At 38.3% G+C, this 22,879-nt stretch overlaps 1 protein-coding gene across 8 annotated transcripts in view; it reads right to left on the bottom strand.

Annotated features, from left to right (window-relative positions):
- Positions 1–22,879, bottom strand: part of LOC109031418 (uncharacterized) — a 100,539-nt gene that overhangs the window by 30,975 nt on the left and 46,685 nt on the right. Inside the window, exon 5 of one of the 8 annotated variants that reach the window (XM_072302790.1) lies at positions 10,167–10,286. The exons of the other annotated variants lie outside the window; for them this stretch is intronic. Coding sequence (XP_072158891.1) covers positions 10,182–10,286 — 105 coding nt within the window. The 3' untranslated portion in view covers positions 10,167–10,181. Of the gene's footprint in view, positions 1–10,166; positions 10,287–22,879 lie in introns of those variants that run through there. 8 annotated transcript variants of the gene reach the window in all.

The raw sequence follows: 22,879 nt of genomic DNA, 5'->3' as shown, positions 1-22,879 counted from the left end.
TCTTTAAAAATGCTATCAACAATGTTTTCATTACATACCATTTCTGATGGAAATTCAACGATTTCTTTCTTCCCATTTCCGATTTCTAGCAGCCATTCACTGAATTCTTCGTTGTTTGCTCTCATATTTTTTTTCAAGTGAAAGATTTTGAAATGTTTCCATAAAGGAGAGCTTATTAAAGCATGATTTGACTATTTTATTTCTGCTTCCTTTCTTTACTACTGGCAATAATTGTCTGAAATCTCCGCCCAGGCAAACGGTTCTTCCTCCGAATGTATCATATTTCTCATTAAATCTTGCAAGGTTACGTTCACTATTTGAAAAGCTGTTGACAATATCATTGAAGCTTCATCCCATATTATAAAATCAACTTCTGTTAATATTTGCTTTAATTCTGTTGTAAGTTTTACCGGTTTAATGTCGTTTTCGGATGTCATCTGAAGGGGCAATTTAAAAACTCTGTGAGCTGTTTTTCCACCAGGAAGTAAAATTGCAGCTATTCCAGTCCATGCTATACACAATACTTTTTGATTATTGTGTTTTAAATGGTGATAGAGTGCTCTGTACAAGAATGTTTTCCAAGAATCCTTTAGGCTTTTCTCTTCACCGTTTAACTTTTGTTCTACTTCTGAAATTACATTACTTTTATTACTATCGTCGTATAGATATTTCTCGAATTTTTCCCAAAGTCTTTTTCCATTAATGTCTTCTGAAGTTAAAAGAAGGTAAACAAAGAATGATCTCAATAAGTTTTCGATACATCGCCGTATTGCGATTATCGATACATGCGGTTCTCGATACATGCGATTATCAGTTTGATGTGTTTGATTTGTTTGATTGTGTTTCATGATGTGTTTTTTGTGTTTGATGTGTTTGATTGTGTTTCAGGATGTGTTTGTTGTGTTTGATGTGTTTTATGTGTTTCATTACGCGTTTGCTGTTTTTCATGGTGTGTTTGTTGTGTTTGATTGTGTTTCATGATGTGTTTCTTGTGTTTGATATGTTTGATGTGTTTTATGTGTTTCATGATGCGTTTGATGTGTTTGCTGTGTTTCATGATGCATTTGATGTGTTTGTTGTGACACACAACACACAACAAACACAAAAAACACATCAAACACATCAAACAACACAAACACATCATTAAAAACAATCAACACAAGAACACAAAAACACATTAAACACATCAAACACAACAAACACATCACGAAACACAATCAAACACATCAAACTGATAATCACATGTATCGATAATCGCAATACGGCAATGCTGCGGAAGCGGTTGCTTCGCAACCGCGGGCCCGTTCCTCTCCCCAATTTTCCCATTTTTTGACGATAAAATCCCTAAATCACGACCGGGATAAAATCGAAGTAGCCCAACCTGTTATCCCGGTTTCTTAACATCGTTACTTAACAACTCGAGGTCAATACTGCTTTCAATGAAACGATATATCGAAGATCGATATCCTTCCTGTTTTCGCGGTTTCCTAATAAAGGTTCGATATCCTTCCTATTATCCCGGTTTCCTAATAAAGGTACATCCCGGTTTAATCATGACTATCCTGTATAGGTAAAATTCCTCCCTTTTATCCCGGTCTTTATGAAGAAATCCCGTTTTATCCCAGTCAATACTGCTTTCAATCAAACGATATATCGAAGATCGATATTCAAAGATCGATATCCTTCCTGTTATCCCGGTTTCCTAATAAAGGTTCGATATCCTTCCTGTCATCCCGGTTTCCTAATACAGGTACATCCCATTTTATCCATGACTATCCTGTATAGGTAAAATAAACGATTTATCGAAGATCGATATTCAAAGATCGATATCCTTCCTGTTATCCCGGTTTCCTAATAAAGGTACATCCCGTTTTATCCATGACTATCCTGTATAGGTAAAATTCCTCCCTTTTATCCCGGTCTTTATGAAGAAATCCCGTTTTATCCCAGTCAATACTGCTTTCAATTAAACGATATATCGAAGAACGATACACAAAGATCGATATCCTTCCTGTCATCCCGGTTTCCTAATAAAGGTACATCCCGTTTTATCCATGACTATCCTGTATAGGTAAAATTCCTCTCTTTTATCCCGGTCTTTATGAAGAAATCCCGTTTTATCCCAGTCAATACTGCTTTCAATCAAATGATATATCGAAGATCGATATTCAAAGATCGATATCCTTCCTGTTTTCGCGGTTTCCTAATAAAGGTACATCCCGTTATGTCCATGACTATCCTGTATAGATAGAATTACTCCTTTTTATCCCGGTTAATATTAATAAATCCCGTTTGATACGTAGGTATTATGTTTAATATCGAATGATTTAAGGGAGCATACATTCAAATTTCCCGGGGATTTTCAATGACGTTTTCTGATTGGTTAATGAACGACCAATGAGAATGCGAAATGACACGGACGTACACACAAAAAAGGCCTTATTTTTTTTTACTATAGTAAGATAAGATAAGAAAACAAGGTGGAGATTTGGTGCTGGGTCCACACCATTTCGCGTGGAAAACAAAGGCAAGAAAATCCAAAAAGTGTACCGTTTTCGGTGTGGACCCAGCACCACTTCTCCACCTTGTTACATACAGTTCAAGACACTTCTTAGTGTTTTGTTATATATATGTATATGTATATATATCACAAAATAGGTACAGGCTCAAGGCTTAAAAAAAGCCTTTTTAGCCTTGAGCCTGTACCTATTTTCTGTTTCTTCTATACAGGGTGATCCAAAAGTCCCTTCCACCCCCTCTAACTTTTAATCTAATTAAGGTAAAGATTTGAAACTTGGGGGATATTCCTAGGTCAAAGGGAGCTACTTTTGGCCCCATAAAATTTTCAGGGGGCCCCCCTTGGGGGGGGCAACGGCCCCCAACTTTTAATTTTCAAACGGGAAGACACCCTTTGTCATAGCTCGTTCGAAAGATCATAAAAAAAAACTTTTCGCGCAAACCCGAAGTCAATATCTCAAACCGTTTCAAAATGGCGGCCGGTTAAGGTTCAAAATGGCCGAAAATTCACACCGGTTATTTGTCGATGGATTTGCGCAGAAATCGATATGTAGGGGTATTTTGACACGAGAAAAACGAATTTGACGTTAAATTTTAAAAAAAACCGAAATTTCCAAAATGGCCGCCGGTTAAAAATCAAAATGACCAAAAACTGATTTTTTTAGAAATCTAAGTTCAAATTTGTTTATCTTATGCCAAAATACTCTCAAATTCCAAGTTTTAGGCAAATCCATCAGGAAAAAACCGAGGTGACAATTTTCGGCCATTTTAAACTTTAACCGGCGGCCATTTTGGAAATTTTGGTTACTTGAAAATCTAACGTCAAATTCGTTTTTCCCGTGTCAAAATACCCCTACATACCGATTTCCGCGCAAATCCATCGACAAATAACCTGTGTGAATTTTCGGCCATTTTGAACTTTCAGGGTTCCCAGCCAATTTTGGAAAAGAAAATCCCTGACTTTTCCAGGTTTTCCAGGGCAAAATGAAAATTTTTCTAGGTCTTTTTCTGTGGAAAAAAACTCAAATAATTTGCCCTAAAAGAGACAGCGCGCTCGCGCATTTTTCAGTTTTTGTAAAAACTCTTCTATTTTCATCAATTTTTGATCTGGTTTAGCTTTTTTTTTAATAAGAACCAGGCTAGGATAGTATCATAACACGAATGAAGTCACAAAAAAACTTAAAATGTGTTGAAAAAAAAATTGGCGAAATATAAACGCCTTCTTAAACGATACATGCATTGATGAAGGCAAATGATTTTTCAATTTGTTTCATTTACGCATAGTAGTATTGGATTTGAAAAATAAATCCCATCATGGTATTGCTGCTATGCTAAGGAAAAGAGCACTGAACAGATTCTTTTAAAAAATAATCCAACCTGCAGTCTTCGTTCTGCAGACTATTAAGAACTATTCTTAAAAAAACTGAGAAATGCAAATATATTTTTTAAATGAGCGTACTGTCCAGGGAAAAAAGGCAGAGTTATAAAAAAAATAACCTCTACCTTAGCATGCAGACATAGTTCTCAGCTAAGCGCAAGATATCCTAGTGAGTGTACTTGAAACTTTTACATTAATGATTGAAGGTTACCCGATCGAAGAGGAGTGAAGAGGAGTGGCTAGCTCCTGCGATCTCTTTTTTCACTAGACGCAACCGGTCGCACAAGATGTCCCAGGCACGTATCCAGGATTTTGTTTTGGGGAGGGGGAGGGGCTTGTGGGGTCCCTCTACTACCGGGGGGGGGGGGTCTGGGGGGTATGGAATACCCCCCAGGACGAAGGAGAGTCCGGGAATCCTCCCCCGGAAAATTTTAGAAATTTGTAATCTAATTAGACGCATTTTGAGGCTTCTGTGACGCAGATTTTCCATCAATGTCTGCAGAAAAGTTGCGTTTCCTTTTTGAACTTTCAGCAAAAAATACAAAATATGCATTCAAAAATATCCTGAAAATTTTTGAAATTTTAACTCTACTTGGACGCATTTCGAGGCTTCCGTGACGCAGATTTTCCATCAGTTTCTGCATAAAAATTACGCCTTTTTTTTTACTTTCAGCATAAAATACTTTCGAATTATATGCATTCGAAAAATCTAGAAAATTTTTGAAATTTCAACTCTATTTGGACGCATTTTGAGGCTTCTGCGACACAGATTTTCCATCAGTTTCTACATAAAATTTTCGCTTTTTTTTACACAAAATACTTTCGAAATGTTACATTCAACAAAGTTGGAAAATTTCAGAAATTTTAACTCTATTTGGACGCATTTTGAGGCTTTTCTAACGAAAATTTTAGGAATGAACATGGTGTATTTATTTGAGACTCTACATTAAAACAGATAAATATCTTCGACGATCTCAAACTTCATCTTTTCTCGCACTTTCTCATCTTCTGTCTCCTCTTTCCTTCTCTCTTTTCCCCTTTTTTGGCTTACGGGGGGGCGGGGGGCTTCAGCCCCCCAAGCCCCCCCTGGATACGTGCCTGTCAGATGCCCCCATCATTATGCCCCCTGCAGGTGAGCCACCGAACACTTCCGAGTAGTTCCGATTCGTTCCAAATGCCGATAAAGAGGATGAGTTGGCGGAAAATTCAAAATACAACGAAGGTATTGCAATTTCAATTTCAATTCTTTTATTTTTATTTGTTTACTTATTAATTTTTTTTTCTCAGTACTTGAAAAAATTCCAGACTTTTAGAGCAAATTCCCTGACTTTCCCAGGTTTTCCAGGCCATCTTTCCCCCCCTGACTTTTCCAGGTTTTCCAGATCGCTGGGAATCCTGACTTTAACCGGCCGCCATTTTGAAACGGTTTGAGATATTGACTTCGGGTTTGCGCGAAAAGTTTTCTTTTTTTATGTTCTTTTGAACGAGCTATGACAAAGGGTGTCTTCCCATTTGAAAATTAAAGTTGGGGGGCCGCACAGTGCTGCGACCCATGGACAAAAGTCAAAAATTCAACTTTTAATATGGGTTTAGATATTTGACGGAATGATAAAATGGACATTCGGATGACGTAATCTAGGTGTTTGTTTATCAAAACATGTATCGTGTGGAGCGGGGAAAGCGGGGAAGACAAGACACCTGCGCGGACGCCCTAACTGCAGGAGCGGAGCGCTACTACTACTCATCATGTTGTGATAGTTTTATGTTAATGCAAATGCAATTTCAAAGGAGAGGAAAATAAATCTTGTAAAAGGATAAGTAATCCTTCATGAATATATTTTTATTTAATTTTTTGGGTCATTTTTAAGGCATTTTACCGTCGTATTTTGGAAGGTACTTGAAAACCTTCATTTTCGTCGGTTTCAAATGTTTGAATTGGTATTACAAAAATATATATAAATATATATCGCTGGAAAACGCATGGAAGGTAGCAAATTTTATGTAGTTTCAGAATCCGTCAAGAGTTGGGCCCGAAACCCCCCGAAACTCAAAACATCAAAATTTTCTTGATGGCAGGTCGACTCATAAGTTAACCAAATATTGACTCTCCGGATCTTGATGTATCAATCAATGTTTGCTATTGATGTGTTTTAAGCACGGAATGGGACCACATAGACTACAGAGCCTTGTAGATATTATATTAAACAGCATTTTGATCCAAGCTTAGTTTTCTCGCCCCCTCTCCTCCCTTCCTCTCTTCCTCTCATACTGAGGAAGAGAGTTAGGGTCGTTGACCGTATATGTTATTATTAAAACGTCACACCGGATCAAAAATATTGGATAGGTGTCAATTTATTATCATTTGAGGTATTTAAAGACTCAAAATGTTCGTTTGGAACCAATTCGATACAATCGAACATATCGAATCGTACCCAAACTTAGCCCATTTGAATTTTCCCGCGCGCTGTTTTAAGGAGCCGGAGTATTCCAACCATCAGACTAGATTTTAAGCACATGAAACGATTGCTGGAATAACGTAACCACTAAATACATCCGATAAGACTGAATATGCTTTGTTTGGTTTTTAATGAAGAAAAAAAACACAAAGAATTGGTTTGGTTTTTAATTCTACTTGTTTTGTGAGGAATTTGTTGCACATGAACTTCAAAAGAAATTACGAATAAATCCTGATATTTTTTCCACCAATATTATTCCTACAGAGCTATAGGTTCTAAATTAATGATTTTACGGCTCATAAAATTTTATTTTTACTACCTGTATAACCACTGGTTATCATTGTGAAAGTTTTACGTTTCATTTATTTCTTCTATATTGTTCTTATAAATTTGTTTGAATTATTTGGATTTGTTTCTGTCTGAGACTGATATAGTTTCAGTTCCTGTTATGCATTACATTTATTCTTGTTTTTTGAGTAAATGTCTACTCCTCAATTTATTCTCGTTACCGAACTGTAACGTTATATCAATCATATTTAGTTATTTATTGACTACTTTTGATCCGCATTTCTTTGTGTGTTCTGATGTCATTTATTCATTGTACGGACATACTTTTAGGATTCTTTTAAGAAAATTGAACAAGTTAAAAAATAACCCTCTGAAATGATCCGTAGATGCGTCTTACACGTATAAGAAGGCTATAAATGTAGGTATCTTGGCGACTCCGGGCGCGCGCGCGGAGCTAAAGGAAATCCCCCTTCCTTTCCCCGTTGCAAGTGCTCAACCAGAATTTTTGACCTAGGCAGTCGATAGTCCATACATTGATTGTGGTGTATACCAATTTTCAGGTTTCTAGGTGCTTTCAAACTCGAGTTATGACTTTTGTCCGCACCGCCCGTAAGGTCGCTGCACTGTGGGCCGTTGCCTCCCCAAGGGGGGCCCCCTGAAAATTTTAGGGGGGCCAAAAAGTAGCTCTCTTTGACCTAGGAATATCCCCCAAGTTTCAAATCTTTACCTCAATTGGGTAAAAAGTTAGAGGGGGTGGAAGGGACTTTTGGATCACCCTGTATAATATTCGGGGTACGAAAATTTATCTCATCATATGTGTGTTTATATGTAAATGTATTATTATTTCTCTATACAGGGTGTCCCGAAAGTCCGTACCCCCTCCCCCCCCCACACTTTTGAACGGTTAGAGATAGAAAAACGAAACTTTGGGAATGTTTTTATCTTAAAGGGGACCATCTTCTAGGGGGGTCACAATTTTTGTCCCCCCTCAGGGGGGCGCGGGGCCCCCAACTTTTTTTCAGATGTAACCCCTGTCTTGCGATACATCATTAGAAAGAGCATAAAAAACTAAGAATTTTGGCGCAAATCGCAAATCAATATCTTAATTTTTGACCAAGTTATGATAGGTCAAAGGTCAAATTCAACTTATTTTCAAAAACTCATATCTCCGGTTCAAATTATCGTAAAAAAAAAAAAATTAAAACGGAAAAATTTACCAAATTGTAAACACTTTTAATTAAAAATCACAGAAATCACTTCAAACTAATTTTAAGGGAGGTTTCGGACCCCCAAATACGTCATTTTAAAGGTCACACGATATTCTCGCGAAATGAGCCTATTTTTCCTTACTTTTCCTCAACATCATCTTAGTAAGTTCAAAATTAGTTCAACATTGCGTTTTCAAGTCCCCAAATTTCGAGCAAAGTTCAAAAAACGAAATTTAAGGTGATTCAGTTCAACCATTTAAATTTCATTTTTTTTAAAAACTTTGTTCGAAATTTGGGGACTTGAAAACGCAATGTTGAACTGATTTTGAACTTACTGAGATAATGTTGAGGAAAAGTAAGGGAAAATTGGCTCATTTCGCGAGAATATCGTGTGACCTTTAAAATGACGTATTTGGGGTTCCGAAACCTCCCTTAAAATTAGTTTGAAGTGATTTCTGTGATTTTTAAATATAAGTGTTTACAATTTGGTAAATTTTCCCATTTTAATTTTTTCTATACGATAATTTGAACCGGAGTTATGATTTTTTGAAAGTAGGTCAAATTTGACCTTTGACCTATCATAACTCGGTCAAAAATTAAGATATTGATTTGCGATTTGCGTCAAAATTCTTAGTTTTTTATGCTCTTCCTAATGATGTATCGCAAGAAAGGGGTTACCATTTGAAAAAAGTTGGGGGCCCCGGCCCCCGCGCCCCCCCTGGGTGGGGGGACAAAAATTTTGACCCCCCTAGAAGATGGTCCCCTTTAAGATAGAAACATTCCTAAAGTTTCGTTTTTCTATCTCTAACCGTTCAAAAGTTACGAGGGGGGGGGGGGGGGTACGGACTTTTGAGACACCCTATATAAAGCTGCCTCACCGGCTCACTCAGCCGCCCCCCCCCCCCCCAGAGAAAAATTGGCCGAAGCGATTTCCTTTAAACTTGGTACATGTTTAGCAATTGTCGTGAGGAGTTGATAAAAATTATTCCGATTCCAATCCGCTGCCTAGGACGCCCGCAAGAGCGAAAAGTTGTTTCTCCCCATAGTATTGCATTGGAGATACGCGGTTAGATACGCCCACCGTGCCGAACAGGTTCAATCCTGTCGCGTGACGTCACAGCCTTATAGTCAAAATTTAAGGTTTTAGGAGGTATTTTTCGACGGATTTTTGTAGAAATTGATATCCAGGAGTATTTTTTTTACGAGGAAACTCGAATTTTTGGTCGAATTTTCAAAGTTTCAAAATCCAAGATGTCGGCCGTGGCCTAAAATGCTAAGTCGGCTCCTGTTCGATCGATTTTCGTAAAACTCGGTATTCGAGGTACTTTTCGATGGGAAACTCGAATTTTTGGTCAGGTTTTCAAAATTTCAAAATCGAAGATGGCGGCCGTGGCTTAAAATGCTAGGTCTGCTCCTGTTCGATCGATTTCGTAAAACTCGGTGTAAAGGAATATTTTTTAACGGGAAATTCGAATTTTTTGTCAGATATTTTGAAGATTTCAAAATCCAAGATGGCGGCCGTGGTTCATTCAGGTTCTTGAAACATTCTAAAATTAACAATAAATTCAACAAAATTTTTATCAACGCGTTGTGTTGACAGTCTTGCAAAAACCTAGCATGATGCAGACAATTTCGGAGGCATAGAGAAATTTGCACCTCTGTTGGTGAGATTTTGTAATAAACTTGGCATCCAGATATTTTTCAGACTTTTACCAAAATTATCTCTTCCGTCACCATAATAGCAATAACATTAGCAGGTGGCATAGTATTCTGGAGAACCCAGAGACGTTTGCATTAAATATTAATAATGCTCCTCTGAAAGAATTAAAAATAGACCATTATAAACTAAATCTGTACATCAATAGCTCTTGCTGACGACAACTTGCTGCATCGACTTTATCGAGAGTTCAGAAAAATAGATAAGCCAACTATAGTACTATCATTTCCATGCAAACAGTCAACCTAGCATTAATTGAGGAATGATAATTGCAAGTACACTCCTAACTATGCCGTGGAATTCCTACCATTTGGAGTCAGGAAACAAAAAAAGTAGCTTCATCGTTTGCATTTTTATTGGCCAACTAAGTTCACAGTGGAACTTTCGTCTACTTGGTGGTAATGAAGGTAAATGAAGGACCTCTTCAGGGGGTGTCAGGTAAAAATTAGCCATATTTCCATCCTTTGAGATTCTTCCATCATTCATTAATTTTAAGTAAGTAAAATAATTGAGAAAAAACTCTTAAAAATAATACACAAATTTTTTAACACTTTGCTTACGTAAATGTTACTTTGAAAATTGTGTTTGAGGAGAGAGTATTGTAGAACTAGAGGAATCTACTGCGCGCGCACCGGAGCCTCACATATGGTTGCCTCATGTCTCCCGTGTGTAGCACCCCTGATCCCGGATCTTTCTGAAAAGTGCCTCCAGGTAGGTTGGATCTATCGATACCAACAGAGTTGGCTCAGGTTAGGATACCTTATTCCACACCACAGACTTAACTTAGGTTAGGTTACTGGTCACTACCAAACCAGACTTGGATTAGGTTACAGGTCTAAGATAGATAGATAGGATACATTTCAATCGGTCGCAGAACGATATATCGATTGACAGTATCATCAATTGACATTAGAATTCAATAAAACCATGTTAAGGATTCATTCTTCTTTCATTTTACACGAAAATTTACTCTTTCCGCATGGGAAAGTGGTGCGAAAATAGCACATGATTTACTTTTAAAAAATCTACAAATCGCTCAAAATTAAATTATTTTGGTAGGCGGGTATATAGCCAACGTAGTAAAAAATGTGCAAGAATTAATTTCCGTAATAACTTTTTAATTCAATTGTAATTTTTGCTCGAAGCCTTTCAGCACACTTGCCATCCGACCATTGGACCTTCCACCCAACCATTGGTCCACTTTGGACCTATAGATCCAGAAAACTATATTACGATACATTTCTTAATTAACAATAACAACTTTGGTAGGCAATTTTGTTGAAAAGGTAAGAGTGTAGCTAAAGCTGGGGTGTAATTTGCGTTTTCCAAGTATTTACCTACGTTTCTGCTCATCAGGCCAAAATAATTGAAACTGACGAATCTTTTATCTCCGGTATTGTGATTTTTCTGTTGCTTTTTGTGAGAAGCAGTGCATTGGTTCAATGCTTCCAAAGAATTTTATTCACTAAGTATCTAAAATTTTATTCAATAAGTATCTAGGATAGTCTCTAAGTGGGACTCTACTCTCACAGGTTCAGCAATCCTGCGGACCCCACCTGGTAGCCTCTGCCTCCAAAGTACAGATTGGGCCATTGGTTACCTTCACCATAGTGAAGGTAACCAATCTAGGAGAGCGCACTCCGAATTCAAACGCCAGTCCTCCAGGTTGGGGGTTAAGACATCGGGCTGAGTCCCCGCTACTTGTGAAAAAACGCTTTCCAGCCACAGTGGAAACGAGAGGTAGATTTCGACTAATAGTTTCTATGAAAACAGTTGCGTCTAATGAGCCTGCAGGTCGGAAAATCGTCCCCCTTGAACTTGAGATTTTCTAGATAAGGGGTGGTTTTAGGGGGTAGGTGAATATAGGTTGTTTTGAAGGCCACGACGAGACGAGTTTCTTGAGGTATCACCGACTAAGATCGGACGAATTTGAAAAATCATCCCCCTTTGGACTTGAGAATTTCTAGATAAGGGGTCGTTTTAGAGGGTATGTGAATATAGGTTGTTTTGTAGGCCACGACAAGACGAGTTTTTTGAGGTATCACCGACTAAGATCGAACGAGTTTGGAAAATCATCCCCCTTTGGACTTGCGATTTTCTGAATAAGGGGTGGTTATAGAGGGTAGGTGAATATAAGTTGTTTTGAAGGCCACGACGAGACGAGTTTTTTGAGGTATCACCGACCAAGATCGGACGAGTTCTAAAAATCATCCCCTTTGGACTTGAGATTTTCTGGATAAGGGGTGGTTTTAGAATGTGGGCGAATATAGGTTGTTTGGAAGGCGACGACGAGACGAGTTTTTTGAGGTATCACCGACTAAGATCGGAAGACTTCGAAAAACCATCCCCCTTTGGACTAGAGATTTTCTGGATAAGGGGTGGTTTTAGAGGGTGAGTGAATATAGGTTGTTTTGAAGGCAACGATGAGACGAGTTTTTTGAGGCATCACCGACTAAGATTGAACGAGTTCTAAAGATCATCCCCCAGTGACCTTGACGATACTGAACTAAGGGATGGGCCGATTTTCACGAAAAATGAAACTTGATGTAGACCTCATAGCAGTGAAGAACCATGCTTAGTTTCGTTTTGATCGTATCGATAGTTCCGGAAAAAAACGATCGCAAAGTTTAAGCCGACGTTTCGGTGACAAATTCTCTCCATCCTCAGGGCAGACGAGTTATTCATAACTGAACGAGGAAAAAACACAGAAACCCAGTCCAGTCGCAGCAAGAGACCAGTTTAACGATAACAGGAGACATGAAAAACATCAACACAAGCAATAACAATAAGCCCCCGCCGCAGAGAGGCAGTACTCATACACAATGAAAGTTTTCAGAGATTAGAAAAATACCAGGGGGCTACGCCCCCTGGCCGCTCCGCGACCCAACCCGCAGGTTGTAAATTTGTTTCAAGAACTGAGAGGGTAGGACCGAAGGCATGAACCATCTGGGCCCCCGAGTGTTTTTATATTTTGGTGAAATGAGTTCCCAGCTGACTCTGGATGGGTGACTTTCGATCAGCCGCGATCGACGTAGTTAAAATTGACTGCCGTAGACTCAAACAGTAGTATGAAAATGGGGATTTGAGAACATAAAAAATCCAACAGCGTTGCATGATGGTGCAGAAAAATAAGAATAAAATTACAGTGTTGTAAAGGGATTAGGTTCAATATGGCAACGTTGTAAAATGTAAAAGTATTGTATGTTGCCCCTCAATATGCGGGTTATGCAATGGTGTAAGAATGCCCCTTCAATATGCGGGTTATGCAATGGTGTATTATTCAAGATGGCGGCTATGCAAGCAACGGCGTTGCCGGACTGGACACTTAAATAAATTAATTAATTATTGGTGGAATTTGGCAACATCGAATTTTACAGTGTTGCCAGATGGGGCAAGAAATTAGTTGATTTTTCTATACAGTGCTGCCAGATTGTGCAAAAAATTCGGGATTTCGGACTTGTAAAAATTTTCGGTTTCGATAGACCTCTTTCTCCAGTATGGGCCTGGTATCGGACACTGGAGAGTAGGGTCTGATTCGGGAAATTAAAAATTTTTCGGAGTGCTGTTGGTTCACCACTGGAAAATTTTTTCTTGAGCTTTCATTGAGCTCATAATGCTTTCAGCTATCAGGAAAACTTAAACTTATACCGCTAGTAAATTTACCCGCGAGGGATTTCAATTTTTAGTGGCGTGGCGGTGGTGTGCGCTTGGAGGTGTGTATCGGAACCTTGTGTTTTGGGACGAGCAACTGGGATTGGATATTACAATGTTGGTTAGGTTAACTCGAGGTCTTCAGGTGTCATTATTATTTTACCTTCTTTGTCATTGTAACTCCTACTAATTCTTTCTACCAGAGTGATTATGTCATCCAGAAATTTGATTTGTGCCTCCTCGCCACGGTACAGTTTTGGTTCCGACATTTTAAATTCAGGATCCTCCGTGACGAGGACGTAAGCGTAAGAATTTGAGATGTGCCGTCTATACGCAGACGCTGGATGCGTCGAGTCACCATGAATTTGTTCCAAGTAGGCTTCAAAGTCTGCATAAAGTACGTAATTATGTTTGATTTCCTTATGATGATTTTTGAACTTGAGGTATCGCTCGTCTGGAAATGAAGCTAGGAATGCGTCTTTGCTTACCAAAGAGCAAAGAATTTTATGTTGACGCAATTGCTCCATCGAGTTCTTATGTGTAAAGCATTTCTTGCAGATGTAGATACGAGTTTTATGTTTTGTCAACTGTTTACGTACAAGTTGTTCAAAGTTACTGATCCAACAATAATGGTAACTTAAAGGTACGGGGGTTGAGAGACATAGCAGGTCGGTGTGGTCTTCTTTTTCCGGGTCGGCAACTTTAATGGGATATACTGTATACTTTTTCTTGTTTGACACCAAACTCTCACGGAGCCCAAATACCGAAACCGATACGTTGTTCCTTTTTTCGAATTTTATAATATCATCTATGCTCGTGGGGAAGGGAACACAGGAAAAATCGTAATGATTAAGTATATCTACATATTTATCAGGACGATATTTATTCTGCGCCTCCTTCGGGACGAACTTTCCAAACATTGCAAACAGGAAACAATCGTTAAATTCACCATTATTTACATTGACAACATTGTTGGTGCGAAACGGAAGCTTAACGTACGTTCCACCTCGGTGTAAAGCATAGTAGCGGTTGACACGTAGCTCCATACCCTGTATCTTCTTCAGCACCCAACCGGATCCGTTCATGTGGAAATCGAATGACTCCTTATTAATCTTGACTCTTAACTTTTCATAATACTTGTCCAGATCCGTTGACGTGAAAATAGCTTCGTTTTTAGTCTTGAACTTCTTCAACTGCATTCCTTCCTTGTCCTTATCGTCAGCTTTTTCATATTCAGCATAGACTAGTATATTTACCTTCAATGCCTCGTCGGTGAGTTCTTCTTTAATTTTTCCTATCACGAGGTCTTAAACTGTGAGTAAGTAATCATCGATGATGAGAAGCTCCGGTTTGAGGTTGGTGATGAAAAATGTTTTCAACCTGCTTTGACAAGCAGTCTCGACTTGAACAATCGGAACTTTAGTCTCAAACAAATTTCTTATGTGACTTGCAGATTCTTCATGTTTTTCTCTTTTATGGTATGAGATCTTGCACGTGTCACAATATTCTTGATTCTCGTCCTTGTTGTCATCGGCAGGTGATGAGGTGTCCTTCATGGTGGACATCTTTTCAATGTGTTCGGGAGATTGCTCATGATTCTCTCCCTCCGCATAAAACTCATCACAAAGATCACAATGAACGAGCGCGTCGTGCTCCTGTTTAATATTCGTTTCATCGTTGATATATGAAGGGCCGTTTGTAACTAAAGATACGAAAGTTGGCAATATATGAGAAATGGCGTAATATAAGAAATATTCAAGATATATAGGAAATTTTGAAATATATATACGAAACTGTCCCAATATATAAGAGATGTGTCAAAATCGACTCCATAATATATCGCGAAAATCGTGCAATATATAAGAAATGTCTCAATATATAGAAAATCGACTTCACAATATATATGGCGAAATTCGTGCGATATACAGGGTGATCCATAAGTCCTTTCCATCCCCTCGAAATTTTTACCTACATTTGAGGCAAAGATTTGAAACTTGGGGGATGTTCCTAGGTCAAAAGGAGCTACTCTCTGGCCCCCTACAATTTTCCGGGGAACCCTTGGGGGGGGGGGGGGACGGAAACCAATTTGTTTTTCAATTTAGAAGACCCCCTTTGTCATACCTCGTTCGAAAGAGCATAAAAAAAGGACACTTTTCGGGTAAACCAGAAGTCAATATCTCAAGACGTTTCAAAATGGCGTTCGGTTAATATTTAAGATGGCTGAAAATTGACACCGGTTGTTTGTCTATGGATTTGCGCGAAAAACTGTACCTACGGGTATTTTGATAAGAGAAAAACGAATTTGAAGTTGGATTTTTTAAAAAACAACAAATTTCCAAAATGGCCGAAAATTCATGGAATCGACCATTTTGAAAATTCGTTTTTTTTTATTTACAAATCGAACTTCAAATTTGTTAATCGCATGCCAAAATACCCCCAAGTTCCATGAATTTTCGGCCATTTTGGAAATTTGTTGTTTTTTAAAAAATCCAACTTCAAATTCGTTTTTCTCTTATCAAAATACCCGTAGGTACAGTTTTTCGCGCAAATCCATAGACAAACATACATACATACGAGTCGCTGTTATAGCGGTCTTTGGCGCTTTGCGACACCTAATCGCCACAAAGCTCGGTCTTCCCACAGGTTATCAGGGAGTTGACACTCCCTCATCTCACTTAACACCCCCTGTCGCCAACCTCTCACTGGGCGTCCCCTACGCCTCCTCCCAGGAGGAACCCAATCAAGCATCTTTTTTGGCAGCCTCTCTTCCGTCATCCTATTGACATGACCATACCAAACAAGTTGTTTGGTCATGACGTCGAACACGATGTCATTTTCGACTTCCATTATCTGACGCACTCTATCATTACGGACCCGATCTCTCCTAGAAATTCCTGCCGACCTTCTCCAGAAATCCATCTCCGTTGCTCTTAGCATATCCTGTGTCCGTTTCTTCAGCTGCCAAACTTCACATCCGTATGTTAATATACTTTTTACTACAGCGTTGTATATCCTCCTCTTGTTATCTTTGGAAATCCGCTGATCCCAGAGGATTCCATTTAACATCGCTATAGCCTTCCTTGCTAAGGTGTTCCTTTCCCTGATAGCTTGATCCGTCCTTCCATCCTGTGTCAACCGCACTCCCAAGTACTTGAAGTGCTCGCAGCATTTGATCTGCTGCCCATCCTCCAACTCAATGCTTTGCTGATCACCACCAAAAGTCATCTTCTCAGATTTGGATATGCTGACTTCCAAACCCCACTTCCGATATTCTTCTACTAACTTGCGCATCATGTACTCCGCGTCTTCTTGATCTTGAGCAACCACCACCTGGTCATCAGCAAAGCACAGAGTGAACAGAGTTTCAAGATCACCCAAGGGGACACCCATAGACAAACAACCGGTGTCAATTTTCAGCCATCTTAAATATTAACCGAACGCCATTTTGAAACGTCTTGAGATATTGACTTCTGGTTTACCCGAAAAGTGTCCTTTTTTTATGCTCTTTCGAACGAGGTATGACAAAGGGGGTCTTCTAAATTGAAAAACAAATTGGTTTCCGTCCCCCCCCCCAAGGGTTCCCCGGAAAATTGTAGGGGGCCAGAGAGTAGCTTCTTTTGACCTAGGAACATCCCCCAAGTTTCAAATCTTTGCCTCAAATGTAGGTAAAAATTTCGAGGGGATGGAAAGGACTTATGGATCACCCTGTATATCGCACGAATTTCGCCATATATATTGTGAAGTCGATTTTCTATATATTGAGACATTTCTTATATATTGCACGATTTTCGCGATATATTATGGAGTCGATTTTGACACATCTCTTATATATTGGGACAGTTTCGTATATATATTTCAAAATTTCCTATATATCTTGAATATTTCTTATATTACGCCATTTCTTATATATTGCCAACTTTCGTATCTTTAGTTACAAACGGCCCTTCATAGTTGATACCCTCCTCCTTCTTAATTTGTTCCGTGCAGTGTTCGTGCTTTTCACCTTGTTTATAAAATTCATCACAATTGTCACATTGGATGAAAGTTTCAACATTCTGTTGTGCTTGTTCTTGAGCAGCCATGATAAAGATACTATTTTAAGCTCAAAGTCTTCCGAGTCGGTTAGAAAAGGGAATCTACACTATTTTAACGTTTGCTAGATTCTGTTCACTGAGAAGATTTCAGAGGGAACAACGGATACTATTTTAAGCTCTAAGTTTTATGAGTTTGCCACAACAGAAAATCTACACTATCTATACGATTGTTAAATTCTGTCCACTGAGAAGATTTCAGAGCGAACAACTGATACTACTTTAAGCTCTAAGTTTTCTGAGTTTGTCACAATAGAAAATCTACACTATCTTTACGTTTGTTAAATTCTGTTCACTGAGAAAATTTCATAGCGAACAGCGGATACTATTTTAAGCTCTAAGTTTTATGAGTTTGCCACAACAGAAAATCTACACTATCTATACGATTGTTAAATTCTGTCCACTGAGAAGATTTCAGAGCGAACAACTGATACTACTTCAAGCTCTAAGTTTTCTGAGTTTGTCACAACAGAAAATCTACACTATCTTTACGATTGTTAAATTCTGTTCACTGAGAAGATTTCAGAGCGAACAACTGATACTACTTTAAGCTCGAGGTTTTTCTAATGTCATCAAAACCGAGACCGACGAACTTTCGCTCGGAGACAAATCTTCAGTTTTTATACCGAGCGAAAAGAAACTGTAAAGTCATAATTTACCTCAGAGTAAATATAGTATTAGTATTCGCTCATTACCAAACTCGGTTACACTCGGACAAACTGTGTAGTCATAATTTAGATCAATGTAAATATACTAGTAGTAGTATTTCTTAATCACCAGTTTTGGTTACACTCGGACAAACTGTGTAGTCGTAATTTAGATCAAAGTAAATATAGTAGTTGTAAAATTAGTAACATACACTGACCTGTACATTACCTAAAAAAAAAATGTCTGCCCTTCCATTGTCCGAATGTGCAATTAGGTTTTTGAGTTTTGAAGATTGTTTGTTCATGAGTTTGTATGAAATACCATTGGAGATGGAAGAAAGTCTCAACAACCAACTTGTTGAGTCACGGTATTTACGAGTGGACCCGATTTATCACAGCAGGCGCAGCCACGTGTGTGACTACGAGTGCGTGCATACGTTAGAAGCGATTCTGAAAACACTCAAATATGAATTGTGCGACAAACCCGCGTTTTATCGGTGTTTTATGAGTGGTTTTTGTAAGTGGGCTCTAACATATTTATGCACCAAAAATGTCATTTCGTTGTAAATACAAGCTGAATTGCTGCTCCTCGAGTGATGAGTGCGTGTCGCGGAGAGGATTCAAAAATACTCATTTTCAACCCTTACCTACGTGAACTGTTGAGAACCTTAAACTCAGTCGCATGTGTTCAGGGCACTTTATGACTCTGTATTCACTTCATGAAGCTTCCAGATAACTTTCATATGAGAAACCAGGCCTTTTTCAAATGGTTGGGTCTGGACGCGAGTCACAACAGTTGGATCGATAGTAAGGATTTCGTATAAATAGTATGCATTCTCTTCTCAGTATCGTAAGGAAGAAATCATGATCGATAAAATTATTCTCTTCACCTTCATCATCATCATCGCTGTTGTTGGAGTGAATTCCACAGTGGCGGTGGAAAACTCATCCGAAGCAAACATCACAATGTGCCCGGTCTATCCGGAAATCAAATGCGCACCCTCTACCTTGGCGGACGTTCTTCTATTCATCTTGAGTTTACTGGCGCTCATTTGTTCCGCTCCGTACCTGTACTCCAAGTACCTATCATCCGACTGCAAGTTCCGTTTCACCAGAATGTCCCGTAAGAATAACAATCGGAAAGTCGATGACATAAGTGTCCATTTAAAGTTCGGAGAAGGAGAAGGGATCGATGTTTGTGGTTGACAACCCTAGCGTTTTTAGAACGCGTATGTTTTCTGAACGCGTACGTTTTCTGAACGCGTGGGTTTTCTAAACGCGTAGGTTTTACTAAACGCGTGGGTTTTTACTAAACGCGTGGGTTTTACTAAACGCGAACGTTTTTTTAAACTGTAACTGTAAATATCCACCAAAAAAAAAATAAATAAAAAAAATTAAAAAAAAATAAATTTTTTTTGATTAATCAAACTGAACACTGCAATATCCAATCCCAGTTGCCCGTCCCAAAACACATGGTTCCGATACACACCTCCAAGCGCACACCACCGCCACGCCACTAAAAATTGAAATCCCTCGCGGGTAAATTTACTAGCGGTATAAGTTTAAGTTTTCCTGATAGCTGAAAGCATTATGAGCTCAATGAAAGCTCAAGAAAAAATTTTCCAGTGGTGGACCAACAGCACTCCGAAAAATTTTTAATTTCCCGAATCAGACCCTACTCTCCAGTGTCCGATACCAGGCCCATACTGGAGAAAGAGGTCTATCGAAACCGAAAATTTTTACAAGTCCGAAATCCCGAATTTTTTGCACAATCTGACAACACTGTATAGAAAAATCAACTAATTTCTTGCCCCATCTGGCAACACTGTAAAATTCGATGTAGCAAAATTTCACCATTAATTAAATCACTTATTTATGTGCACAATCCGACAACGCTGTTCCGCCATTTTGAATAATACACCATTGCATATCCCGCATATTGAAGGGGCTATATTACGCCATTGCATAACCCGCATATTGAAGGGGCATCATACAATACTTTACTTTTACAGCGTTGCCATATTGAACAATAATCCCTATACAACACTGTAATTTAATTCTTATTTTTCTGCACCATCGTGCAACGCGGTACGATTTTTTATGTTCTTAAGTCGGCATTTTCATACTACTAATCTCTACACGGTATCTCATACACCACTCCTGACAGCTTTTTGTTGGGATTTTTGACTTCAAACAAGACTGGAAATTTTGTAAACTAGATTAATTAGAAAAGACTAAAGTGTAGCCATGCGGCTTTAACACGGATCTAATCTTTTCTGAGCAGGAGGAAACGTACAGACATACAACAAATTCGGTTTTTTCAAACAATTTTGGAGGGGGAAAGCCATTATAACAAAATTTCACTATATTCTCAAATATATAGTTGACAAGGTGCCTGAGATAACAATTTTCAAATAACAATTTTTTAGCTTCCCTTATTTTGTCCTTGCGGAGCATGGGATGAGAAAGTAGGCATATGCGTCTTGCCAAATTCTTAATTACATTGATTTTTTGAGAGAGAGGTTGTGGAGACAAAAAATTCAGATATCTGCCCGGGAAAGTAGGTTTTGTAAACCACGATGTGACAAATTTACTCCCTTGTTTTATAACAAGAACATCCAGGAATGCTATGGCATTATTGGCTTCATATTCAATTGAGAATTTAATGTTACTCGAAAACATGTTGAAGAAATGGTAAATACTATTGAGATCGTCCTTATGACAACATAGAATTATGTCATCCGCGAAGCGCTTATAAAATAACATTTTATACGGAAAATTTTCAAACATTTTTTCTTCAAAATATTCCATAACCAAGTTGGCAACACTGGCACTCACCGGTCCACCCATCGCTAGTCCGTTAATCTGTTTGTAGCAATCTTCTCCAAACTTAAAAATTGTTGAGTCTAAACATGCCCTAACACCTTCTAGGAATTGCTCTTAGGGTAAGGTTGTATGTGGGGCAATTAGTGGCCACTTTTCCGCGATAACGTTCAAAGCTAACTTTATGGGAATATTTGTGTACATTGATTCGACATCAAACGATGCTAAAAGAAAGTCATCAGGACGGATTTGGCATTTCAGAAATTCTATAAATTTATACAAATTTTTGATAGTACGGCCAGTTTTACCTACTACTTTTTCCAATATATGTATTGCCAAAATATTTGGACATATTATAAAAAGGGCTACCTATTGAGCTCACTATTGGTCTCAATGGCATTTCAGCTTGTGGGTCTTTACAATATTAATATATATACATATATATCTTTTATATGACCTATATTTTTCAACTCAGGGCTTCAAGATCGATGCTCTTCGAGCGAAAATTCCCGAAAATTACGAGGTCGTACCGTCTGCAATAGGTAGATATTTCTTCGAAATCTACCTAACAATTTAAATGTTAAACGACACAGCTAAAAAAGTCTCGGGACCCATGTCAAAACACGGCTACTTCAACAATCATTACAAAAAAGGACAAGTGTCTTAAGGACGAAGAATCTCAGCGGACATTGCTACTATAGCCATTGAGTTTCGAAGCAAATAGCAGATGGGGCAATGTATTTGCAATGAACGGAAGGAATTTAAGTGATACTCTATACTATACACTGCTAAAGTCTCTATTCTTACTCACATTGATTTAATATGCTGCTGAGTAAGTAATTGAATTGTAAACAGATCAGAGCTCAGCGCGCCAATGGTATATATATATATTACGGGCAACGTAGGGATGTCGCGCATTGTCGACGGTGCCCGAACATCCTCGATGGTGCCCATACCTACTTAGACTATGGTAACACATACCTATCTCCAGATTTTCTCTTAGTAGCTACATTCTCTAGGTGGGAACCAAGGAGGCTATTAGCATAAAGTTTATTTTGAACTGCCCAAGACGGTATTACTTAAGGATTGCACTTCAAATTTAAGAGTTCAGCGAATGAAATTGCTCGCTTCTTTTTCTTTAGTTATCTTTATGGATTGGAGGGGGAATTTACCGACGGGTCTTTTAGCTTGGTTGCTCTTAAGAGTATTTTGGTAGTTTTTACTTCACTTGCTTACCTTTACTTTCAAAGATTTTTGTGCTTACAATACTCTGGGTAATCTGATATTCACAAGATGTGTTAACTTACTCATCACACAATACCTACTCTCCAAATTTGTAACAATACAATTTTTGTGGCCAGATTCTTCAGGAATTTTTCCAATTTCAAAATACCTAAGGGCCTTCTGTTTCTCATTAGAAAAGTAGATCGGTCAGTAAAAGTAGTACATAAGGATCATCATAGCAATGTATCTTTTCCGAAATTTTAAGTACATTGTTTAAGTAAACTATTTCACTTTGAATGAACAAGGACTCTGACATTAGAATTTTCTTATGCTCATCTTTGAAGTATTTTTTAGCCTTACGAAGCTTACTGAAATCATGGACTTTCAATAACTTCATTTGTCAATGTGTACATATAAGAATTCATAGGACTGCTAGCCTTTGACATTCATATTTTTTTTTTTTTTTTTTTCAACATAGTTCTCCAAGTCATGTCCTTAGTTTCAGCATCACCACATAACTCGGTTGAAAGAGGATAAATGCGGGCAGCAGTAATTACTAGCAGTATTTTCTTTTGAGTGCCGGTATTCAATTTTGATCTCCCTGTCTTTAAAATTTGGATAGAAATATTTTTCATCTCCAAGGGAAGAATAACATCAAGAAAGAACATTGTTTGTAATGAATCCTTATGCACCAATATTCACAGCTTAACATTTTCCTTCCTTTTGACAAGAGTCTAATGGTCTTTGCATGTGCAGAAAAACATAAAATAACTGATATAACCACAAAAAACCCTCAAAAAGGGTAAAAATTCCGCCAAGCCTATGAGATCTTATCACAAAATTAGTAGGTCTGTATCCAAAAAAAAATTAAAAACGGAG

Source organism: Bemisia tabaci, chromosome 7 (genome assembly GCF_918797505.1).
Source record: "Bemisia tabaci chromosome 7, PGI_BMITA_v3".
Taxonomy (NCBI): Eukaryota; Metazoa; Arthropoda; class Insecta; order Hemiptera; family Aleyrodidae; genus Bemisia; species Bemisia tabaci.
The sequence above is the reverse complement of the archived record's forward strand: the minus strand, read 5'-3'. Positions and strand labels throughout refer to the sequence as shown.